Consider the following 10,983-nt stretch of genomic DNA (forward strand, 5'->3'; position numbering starts at 1 on the left):
ACACTGAAACATCCTTAATGGGAATTTTAAATGTTTTAAGTAGGTAGATCTATTTCTGCTACAGACGATGGTTGTGACTAATGACATTAGAGAACACTTGAGGGCCATCAGGTGGCTGATAACAGTTACTACCACATGCAGACATAAATGTATACAGCTGTACAATATGCTGTTTCAGATGGAAAGACTAACGAATCAGTTGAAGGAAATAGTTTAAATGTATTGTGTTATTATTATTACAAACTGACAGTGATAATAATACCAGTTAATGTTTCCTTCAAATCTATTAACATGCAACAATATGGTAACGTTAAAAATAATCCTGGAAATCCCTGGATGCTTGACATGACACAAAAAACACTTAACATGTTTTCAAAACGTCTTTCCTTTATTAACAGTGCATATGGTGGACAAAAAAAAAGGATTCTATCATTATAAATCAAGGGCTTTAATGATTTAATTATATATTTGTTGCAGAGGGCAGATGTTGCCTAATTAAACATCTTCCCAGCAGGACTTATTAGTTCATAAAGTCTGGTTACATCAGGTGATCCCCATGATGACTCGACCTAACTCTAACATGTAGAGCTATTATAAGCAGTGTTATTGAAAACACCTGTGTGAGTGTGCACAGTCCTAAATAAACATGTTTTTGTTTTGCATGAAAAATAGGCCTACATTAATGGTAGCTATTTTTGCTCTGGTTTGTTCACTCTGGATAACTGTCTTTCTGTGGATTACCGTTAATATATCATCTGTAACAGTAAATATTACAATTTATCGCTTATTTTTTATTGTTTAAATACACAATGTTTTTTCATCTATGTAAATAAGCTGCATCAAAAACAATCTTTGCACACTGACATACTATAAATATTATGTAGGCTTCCCACAACCTCATTTTTAGGATAAGCTATAGACTTAGACTTAGACTCAACTTTATTGATCCCTTTGGGATGACTCCCTCTGGGAAATTCAGTCTCCAGCAGCTTATACAGTACAATACAATAGGAAAGAATCAGCACACAGGGGGTAAAAAATAAAGATCAAAATATATATATCTATCGATATATATATATATATAAAAAGTACAAAATTGGATAACAAAATATATAAAATATACACTCTTAGAAAATATACAAGTAAACAGTGGGTCTATGTCATCATATTTATTTTTTCTTCTTTTCTTTATATACATACATACATATGTATACAAGACCTGTAAATAGTACTTTAATGTTCTTAATGTTAATGCTATGTTACTTGCGTCGAGCTTGTAGCCCTGTTTTATGCAAAACGTATGGAAAGACCGGAGTAAAATTCCTTGTTGGTGCACACTTACCTGCTCAATAAAGCTGATCCTGATTCTGAATCTCGTTTTTATACATTATTTGTACCTAACATTTTTATCACATTTTAACTTTCTAACTTTGTAGGAATGGTGCTACATATAAGAAGTTTATGATGATTATTTTTAGGGCAATACAATTGTTCAACAACAGTTTTCCACGGGATATATAATTGTACACTATGGCCTTTGCAGACAGGTAATTGGTTCGGAAGTAAACAGCATATTATTTTCCTTGAAAATTAACTATACAGGAGCTTTTTTTCCTCTCAGCCGAGATCCAAACTGCGCTACCACATACTGACCAGCAGGGGCGGTAGTCTAGTAAATGACTTCGAGGACAAGAAGCGCAAGGAATTGTGGGACTTTTAGTTCTCAGTGGAGGACGGCTGGCTTGATAACACTGCGAAAGACTAAACAAGGCATTTACCACCAAAAATAAAAAATTAGCCTCGAATTCAGCACAAGTACTAGTTCCGTATGCGTTAAGTCTGGATAAATTCGGGTGGATTTAGACGTCGTGCGAACAAGAGCGGCTCACTTTTGCTGAAAAATAAACAGGAAGTTGTTAGCGTTGTGGGACGTGTAGTTCCGCTTGCAGGCCACTGAGGTTTATAACAACGCATAGAATAAAGAAACAACAATAAAATAACCTAAACTTATTCCGAAGACCGTGTTTTTAGCCTCGGTGTCAACGCAAACATGCCCGGGTTCACCTGCTGCGTGCCTGGGTGCTACAACAACTCGCACAGGGACCGGGAACTGCGCTTCTACACATTTCCCAAAGACACCACGCTGAGGGAGATGTGGCTGAGGAACATCTCCCGGGCCGGGGTCAGTGGCTGCTTCAGCACCTTCCAGCCCACCACGGGACACCGAGTCTGCAGCGTGCATTTTACCGGCGGAAGGAAGACCTATACCATCCGAGTACCATCCCTCTTCCCACTGCGGGGCGTGAATGAGCGCAGGAGTCGGCGGGGCAGAGGCAGGAAAGTGTCTGCGGCGGCTCCTGCCCAAGCCGCTGCAGCGACCTCCGGGATTGTCATCACCAGCGTGGTGGGAAACACGGCAGAAGGAGCGGAGGGAAACACCGGCGGAGAGGCGAGCGACGACAGCATTACCGTGGTTCAGATAGGCCAAAACGGGGAGTACCTGGGCACGGCGCGGTTGCCTGCCCAGTCAGAGGGGACTTGTTACACCGCGCCGGACGGCACCGCAGAGGAGCTTACCGCCGACGACTCACCGATCGAAACCGCGTCCACCTTGCACCAGCAGCCCGTACAGTACGTCAGTGTCACCAGCAGCCCGCTGGACCACTCGTACTCACTGACCACCGGCACCACGTCCGCCGAGCTGCTGCGAAAACTGAACGAACAGCGGGACATCATCGCACTGATGGAGGTGAAGATGAAGGAGATGAAGGCGACCATCCGCCAGCTCCGGGTGGCTGAAGCCAAGCTGCAGGAGGAGGTGCGGGAGCGGGACCGGCTGCTGTACGGAAACTCGGTGGCTTTTACCGTCCGGAAGAAAATCTAATGGCTGAACATCACCGGAGACGACCCGTTACAAAGACTCAGACTAACGGGGAGGATACCGAGGTGGTTGAACACAGCAGATCCAGCTCTATTTTGTATAAAACTACGAGCGATGACAATTTATTTTCAACAGGTAGAACTGAGTTTTCGTAGGCCTGATGTAAAAAAAAGTTGGCTGGTTAGTTCATGTAGCTGATATTAATAACCTCATTGCTAATTATTAGGAAACATACACAGACCACTCCTGACCCACAGCCCGAACAAGGTCAGTAATAGTCTATATATATTATCTATTCAACCAGACTCATAGTTTGCAAGGACTTACAAGTTAGCCAGGCTTACACATTTATAACTAGACTGGTGAGGAAGATGCTGAAGACTGCCTAGATGCATAGAAAGTTTTTCTCTTGCAGATTTCTATTACAATGATTTTATTTCTGTACCTTTGACTTTGAATTAGGCTGTTGTTGCAAGAAACATCCCAGAATAGATTCATAGAGCTAAAGTAAAGTATGCCAAGATTAAGTATTTATAGGACGGAAAACACTATTCTTGGCTTACTTGTGGTGTTAGCCCATGAAATAAAGCTCTACCATGACTTGAGTTGCCTTTACAGGTACCTTTAATGGTCTTTTAGATGATGTTTCTCAAAAACGTGCATTAAGCTACATTTGTTCACTTGGGTTTTATAAGGGAATCTTAAGAGGAGAACAAAAACACGTTGTCAAGATACTTTGTGCAACTTTGTTCTATGTCCGCCCCCGAGGTTTTTCTGTGAAACAGCACCTGCTAGTTTCAGCGTGATTCATGGTTGAATTTTATGTGCCTGTTTATGGTCAGATGTTTTCCTCATGCAGATGTTTAGTGGCTGCATCTTCCTGTCCTGTTCTTCAGTGTTTTATGCAGGATGTTACACACATTTCAGATTTTTGAACTTGGTCTGACATCAATGCTCTGCTCTTATTTTGAAGTAAATTTCATTTTGAAATTGTTGATTCATGCTGAATGATTTCTCAACTCATAAAATGTGTCCTTATCTTGTCATAATAAGGAAGCAGAAACATTCAAATATATTATTTATTGGTATATTTTCAAGTTGTAGCTTCCCACTCGGGTCTTAGTCATCTGTTAGGATAAAAAAATAATAAGATTATTATTATTATTATTATTATTGTTTCAAACTATATTAAGTTGTGCAAGATAAATCCAATGTGAATCACTTTAAATCCTCAATCATAAAAACTTGTGATGGAAGCTGAACATGAATTCAGACATCTTAACAGTGCTGCCCTGGTTGATACAGTGATGTCTTAAAAATTGCAAAATCTCAAATACGAATAACCAGAGGATAAAGTTATGTCATCAAAAGCTGAAAACACTCAATGATCGTTTTTAAAGCAGCAAATTGTCACATTAGAGATTAAAATGTGTCTTTGGCAGGGTGTTGTTGGATGTTGCAGCATGATTTTCACCCTCTAGATGGCGGTGGGATGAAAGCTTTAAGAGAGATGTACCTCCTGCCTATATGGCCTAATTTACTTGATCTTCAATCCTGTTTGAAGGCCGGTCATTTGCTGAATTATAACTCCACACTGAAATGTTAATTGTCTTAACGTGAATGTAAAGCAGTGATGCTGTTTGTCGAGTAATGCGTTTAGCATGAATAATTTCTCCCACCTTCTGTAATAATGTGTTAGATAAAACAGGAAGAGTGCGGGGCGGATGAATGGATAGACGGAGAGCATTGGACAGAGCCGGGATGCAGATCCTAATCTCATCTGGATTTATTTTTTTTTACTCCCAGCAGTGTTGCATAATGCCGTAATCCAGAGCTGTCGATCAAACTTACACTACTCTATCTTCTTTTTCAATGGCTGCTGACGTTTACCACAGCCGTCTTTACATCCAGGCCGAACCAGAGCTCGTCCTGTGAGAGTAATTATGTAATGTGAATGAAGTACAACAATGTCAACAACATGTGATCCTGGAAACCGGAATGTGACATCAGACTAGGTACAAACAGCACGTACCCAGCAGTGATGGACATCCAGAGACAGCAGAGAGTCGTCTGCCTGAGTTCCTTCCATCCACAAATGTCAACAGATGATGTCTTGAGTCTTCCATTTATAACAACAATCATAGTTTCTGTATTGCAGCTTCAGTTTTCTAAAATTGATGAAGCTTTCAGGCTGCTTTAGGATTTCACGTTTTGTATTCTTTTATTAGTTTGTTTAAATCAACATTTCCCAGTTACAGTATTTGTCTTTCATGAGACAGATGTCTTGCACAGTTGCTTATGTTTAGGTCACATTAAACATTTTATAGCTTTACTTTTTGTTAATATTAATAAAAAAAATAATATGAATGAAATATATAGAGTAATCATTATTACTCATTAAGTCTCATTTCAAACAAGACTCACATCACAAATACAATAGGTTCAAAAATAGTAAAACCAAACATTTAAAAGAACATTATACAGACAATCCAATAAAAACTAATGGCATAATTCTACATGCGTGGATTTTGTTGATCAATCATCACAATCCATCACAGCCAAATCTAATCTGTGGAGTTTTAGTTGAACATCTTAGTACCCAGCAGCAGGGGTTTGCTTCCATTCACCTACAAGAACCTCAGTGAGCTCCAGCACAGATGAAGGGCGATGATGAGACCCGGCTCATGGTCAGTGTTGCAGCTTGGCTGGGGTTGACATCAACTTCTACCACATAGAACTGGGAAAACTATTCCGTCATGGCTTTCTCTTTGTGGACTAGGGTTTAAAAACAGGCAATTATCTTAGATATCACAATGTCCTTACATATATCATTACAGGAGACGAGGGGCTGGCTGATTCTAAATTCCAAACGCTGACCTAAGCCCCCTCCCCCAGTGTGTTTGTAATGGAAATATTAAGCGAACAAAAACTGTAATATATCTTAAATTTATCTAATGACGTTCCAGTGATGATGACCTTTGACCTTCGCTTCCTGTTATTATATATCAATTGGTTGGTATCTTCGCAAGTCTGTTGCATGTGTGACAACATAAACATACTCTACTCTAACATTTATTTTCTAGGAGTTACTTCAATGTTGAATGGTTTGGGTGAAAAACAATAAGCTTGTGCTAATCATCTTATTGATAAGAAATGAGGCAGATTAGAGGATCTTGGTGGAGATCGTAAGAGATAGCTAATTGCTAAAACAGAAGCAATGAGGTTGCCAATTGCTAATGTGTTGGATGATATTGTGTTGCCACAGATGGAGGATAGCGAGGACGAAGAAGAGGACAGTGAAGGAAAGGACTGTCCGCCTGAGCTGCATCAAAACTGTACGTGTTGTTAGCTTAAATCAAGTTACTTCTGATATGTGCTGTGTGCCTGTGGCTAACGTTAGCTACAGCCGGGAGGCAGCGGCTAGCTAGCAGGAGTTGTGTGTTGCTATTCTATAATAATGTAGGATATATCTTCTTTATTTTAACGCTCTTCAACTTTATCCAGGACAGTCTTCTGTCTCACAGCTAAATTATTTAATAAAACCGCAGATTATTTGTGAGGGTTAGTGTGATTGTGATTGTTGTTACTTTCTGTAGGCCTTTGTATTGTTCATTAGTAATGTGTGTTATTAACAGTGCCTGCGTTGTACATTTAGTTACGTGCATTTAAATTACATACCCAGGATAATTGAATTTTTTTTTCAATTGTAATATTATTTATATTGTTTTAGCAGTCATTAGCACATGCTACAAACAACCCAAGCCACCAATAGCTCCCTTATTACAGTTTGGTGGCACAACAGTAGTTTTTCAAGGATGTCTCACATCCAGCTTGATTGATCCTGTGCTCATCTGCGTGGTAAGAATGAAAAACAACATTCATATTTGCTGAGCTAATCCAGAGGTTGCTGCCAAAGTAGCTCCCATGATGTATTGATTCGTGGCAGCGGCTTCAGACACAGACAGATTATTCCGCAGTTAATGGTTGTTTTAAGCTGGAGATTAACAATGGGTAACCATTTCTCCTGTGTCACTATACAGATGTGAACCAGGACTTATACTAATGCACAGTGTGTGAGCCATCTGGGGGGCAAAGCAGAGGATTTAAGGCTGAGAGGAAGAGGAGGGGGATGAAAGACTCACGCTCAAGTAAGGAAAGTTGTGAATAAGGTTGATGGTTGATTTTTTTTTTTAAAACAGCGTCTGCATGTGTTGTTTGCCCAAGCTTACACTGTTTAACACATCACAGCGCTCTTTAACAAACCCTGGTGACCCACATAACTGTGGATGATTCTCACATGGGCTGCTGCTGCTCTCAGAGGACTCTCTCTCTCTATGTTGGATCCCAGGTGAGCTGGATTCTCTTATCCTCTCTGGGACACCATCCATCTGTCCACATGAAAAGATAAAACCCAAATCCTTCTGACACTTCTGATTATGTCCCCTTCTACTATCATTTAAAAAAACTCCATATACATCAGTCAAACTAGTTTATTACAGCAGTGAATGTGTATGAAGCAGGCAGAGCTGGTGTGTTCACCATAACACTGCATATACGTATAATTATTTCTAATTCACATAAACGCTCTAAATACTAAAGACCGGAAATGAGAACGCTCTAATCCCGTGTGCTGTGTTGTGATGCCGTCATTGGTCTGCTGCTTCAAAGCCCTCCATCGCTCTCGCCTTGCGCCCCTCCCTCGTGCACATGAACACACACACACACACACACAATCACCCACACACGCACCCTCTTACTCTCTGCCATGCATCGGCCCCTTTCACTGTTAATCCAGCAGAGTTGTGCCACTGTGCATTGCCGTACTTTTGCAATCTGATGAATCCCCAACGGATGTGAGGACACACCATATTTTAAAGGAGAAACTTTCTACTCTTTGGATTTACAGTCAGTGGGAGCTTCACATCACAGCCTCTGGTTCAGAGGTGGGACTCGGCTCCACGGGACTCGTGGAACAAACCATGAAGTCCCAACCAGGCGCGGCCACGATGCTGCTGCCAGTCGCTCTCTGCCTCAGTAAGCATGTTTCTTTAATTGATTTCTCATTTTGTTAAATTGAGTGTGTTTAGTTCCTGAAAACAACTCTTTAAGTCTGTTTCTGTCTTTCTGTAAAGGTATAAAACTCTGATCAGAAACTCTGAAACTGAACCTTTCTGTTTCGAAACTGAGAATAGGAGGATTTCACTATGCACTTACCTTAATGACCGCTCACTGTCCCCTGGTGTTTTTGATTGTCTTTCTGTGGTTGTGTGTGTGTGTGTGTACAACATCATTAACGGGGGCTAAATTCTGCTATCTAATCTTTTCCAAGGATGCTTGGATGTTAGTGTTTTCCAGTAAGATTACTCTGGCCAGGAAAAGCAACACTTTTTATGAATGAATGAGCAGATTGTGAGACAACTACATGAAAAGAGAATTACAGAATGTTTTGAAGACAGTCAAATCATGATAGAAAATCTGACTGATGGAAAGGCTGATACAAGGGCAGATTAACACCCATTGTTTTTGAGTGAGGTGTTCTGACAATCGCATGTGGCTGTAATGGGCTTGTCTCCACTTAATAGCCATGTGGTGAACTTGTGACACAGAAAAAGCTTCCACGCAGCTGCGGCAAACTACAAGTTCCACCAGAAGTCGTCTGTCCCAGTTAAACCTCTTCTCTGAATTCAACCTCAAACGGACGTGTTACGTATGAGCTGATCAATGGACTCAAACAGCCAACAACTGGTTTTGTAGTCTTTCTCCGAATTTGGCGCTGAGGATGTATAATCCCTCCAGATGAATGGGATACAACATATTTCTGTATTTGTTTGATCCATCAAAGCAGCAGATGGATCATGTCTCTATAAATACACAAACACTGGGTTTCTATTCACAAGATGAAACGCAGCAACCCAAAGAGAACCCTAATGTTACTTCTCGCTCATACCCGATGTGTTGTTTCCCTTCTACAAATGAAAAGATCATAGACACACCTTTCTCTTGTCTTCTCTCCACCAGGCCTGGTCCCTGTGTGTTTCGGAGCTGCTATTCCTGTTTCCTGTGGTTCCATCTACAAGAGTTTTGCTCAGTGTTTACTTGCACTTGGAGACAGTTTGGTGGAAACACAAAAAGACCAGAGCACGCAGGACATCGATGCAATCTGCAGGTGTGTGTGTGTGTGTGTCTGCCCATCACTTTAATCAAAACTCACCATCAACTTGACAGTTTTCAACCTTTATCAAAATGTTAGAATCCTAAAATAGAATTGGGCAATGGTCAAATGTTAGTCCACTGCTTCTTTGTGTAAAAATTCCCACAACCCGAATGACATTTCCAACAGTTTCAGCTGAACGATCTTTTATGCTAATTAGCAAATGCTGACATGCTAACACACTGATTTAAGATGGCGTACACAGTTAACATTACAGGTTTACAGTTAAACATTAGCCTTTTCTAATAATTTCTTTGAGCATGTTAACATACAAACGTTAGCATTAATCAAGGCACCGAGAACCTACTGCCTCGCAGAGCTGCTAGCATGGCTGTCGACTGTTATGTTGTTATACACACGTTTTCCTCTGACGTCATAAGTTGGATAATTTTTACAACTCATGATCATTTCACTGCTTTTTGATTGATTCAGCATCAGAAAAGGAAATCAATCTAATGTTAGCTAAGAATTAACTTCCCTGTGAACAAAATAATGGAATGCTAATTTTATGTAAGCTAAGGAGTGGTTGAATGCTAGCATTAGCTGTCTAACGGTAGCTAATGGGTTATCAAATCTCTTGTATTACATTGACATTTGGTGCAATGTCCCTCCAGATTTTCACAATTATTTCTTTACAGTTGCTCATTAATCCAGAAGCGCTGAAATAAAAAGTATGTTTTAGATGCCCCTCATCTATTCGGCTTACAATCTGGAATACAGCAGTACAATGTTAAAGCTTGATTTGCAACAGGCAGCTGTATTCAAAGAAAACATCTTCTCTGTCCTATTTAAAACAAGACTTTATGAATAATGCTTGTCTGTTGCATGAATCATGTTTATTGCCCACAAATCTGCCAGTCCTCTGAATGCTCATATACTAGATCAATCAAAAATATTCAGCTCTGGAAGGGCCACCCTTACAGCCCCTCTGAAGCAGGGACCTTTTAGAAATGTAAAATAAAGTCCCTGGCACTTTATTTAGACCCCGGTCCCTGCAGTGGAAACATAAGGAGTACCTCAAAAAGTCCCTGGGGAAAGTTCCTGCAGTGGAAATGCAACTTTATGCTTCAACATCTGCCAGGGTGTTTTATGTAATGTGTAATGTCATCACTGTATTATTGCAGTTTACTCTCTACTTACCTTTCAGGTGAATAATGTATTATTCATGAATTGTATGAATTATTTATTGCGTTACACTTCTACACATAACACTAAGATCTCCTTGTGTCCTTGGTCCTTGAAGGTCCTGGAATGCGTTCCATGTTTGTGCCAACTCAGCTCTCGCTGGCTGTCCTGGAGAAGCAGCAGCTGTCTGGGAGTCTCTAAGACAAGAGTCCAGGAAGACGCAGTTTTCCGGAAACCTCTATGATATGTGCGCCAGCCTCACAACCCTCCCACCCAGCACTGTGCCTGCACCCCAGAGCCCCCCCAACCCCGACCAGACCAACCAGGAGACACTGAAGGGACAAACATACAAGCACAGCCCCACCCTGGTCACTCTGTTGTTCCCTGTGTTCAGCACCCTGCTGCTTCTGCTCAGGAGTTAGTTTAGTCTTTTAATCACAGCTGGTCATCTGAGTCCTGCTGCCCCTACGCAAAAACACAAGGGTAAAACACGCTTCACAAGTCATGATCAGCATGACACATATTGATCCTACAATAAGGATTTCAAACACTGGAGCAAAATACATTTGGTTCAGTGTTTCCTACATGGACGAGGAGGTGAATCTGAACCAGGCTTTAAATCAATGCTTTTATGATGTGTAGCTTTGATACAGTAATGGAGGGAGAGAAGAAAAGGACCCTCCTGCTCACTGAGATCACTTAAACAGAAACATTTTTATTATTGTTATTTGTGGTATAAAATTATTTATTTTGACCTCTATGGCAG

General features: G+C 40.7%; 2 protein-coding genes across 2 annotated transcripts; both read left to right on the forward strand.

Annotated features, from left to right (window-relative positions):
• Nucleotides 1–1,740: 1,740 nt before the first annotated feature.
• On the forward strand, nucleotides 1,741–3,865 carry thap11 (THAP domain containing 11). The gene has a single exon (XM_069661452.1). The coding sequence runs from the start codon at nucleotides 2,051–2,053 to the stop codon at nucleotides 2,882–2,884; it is 834 nt and encodes a 277-aa protein (XP_069517553.1). The 5' UTR covers nucleotides 1,741–2,050; the 3' UTR covers nucleotides 2,885–3,865.
• A 3,995-nt stretch (nucleotides 3,866–7,860) lies between these two features.
• On the forward strand, nucleotides 7,861–10,694 carry nrn1lb (neuritin 1-like b). The gene is made up of 3 exons (XM_069664485.1): nucleotides 7,861–7,915; nucleotides 8,900–9,047; nucleotides 10,336–10,694. The coding sequence occupies exons 1-3, from the start codon at nucleotides 7,861–7,863 to the stop codon at nucleotides 10,637–10,639; spliced, it is 507 nt and encodes a 168-aa protein (XP_069520586.1). The 3' UTR covers nucleotides 10,640–10,694.
• Nucleotides 10,695–10,983: the final 289 nt, after the last annotated feature.

This window comes from Semicossyphus pulcher, unplaced genomic scaffold, assembly GCF_022749685.1.
Source record: "Semicossyphus pulcher isolate SPU_LCO1_2020_fin unplaced genomic scaffold, fSemPul1.0.p SCAF_1, whole genome shotgun sequence".
NCBI classification, from domain to species: Eukaryota; Metazoa; Chordata; class Actinopteri; order Labriformes; family Labridae; genus Semicossyphus; species Semicossyphus pulcher.

Coding starts and splice junctions, on each gene's coding strand:
- nrn1lb (XM_069664485.1), top strand. CDS start 7,861: ATGAAGTCCCAACCAGGCGCGGCCACGATGCTGCTGCCAGTCGCTCTC. Junction 7,916..8,899: donor GCCAGTCGCTCTCTGCCTCA/GTAAGCATGTTT, acceptor TCTCTCCACCAG/GCCTGGTCCCTGTGTGTTTC. Junction 9,048..10,335: donor GACATCGATGCAATCTGCAG/GTGTGTGTGTGT, acceptor TGGTCCTTGAAG/GTCCTGGAATGCGTTCCATG.
- thap11 (XM_069661452.1), top strand. CDS start 2,051: ATGCCCGGGTTCACCTGCTGCGTGCCTGGGTGCTACAACAACTCGCAC.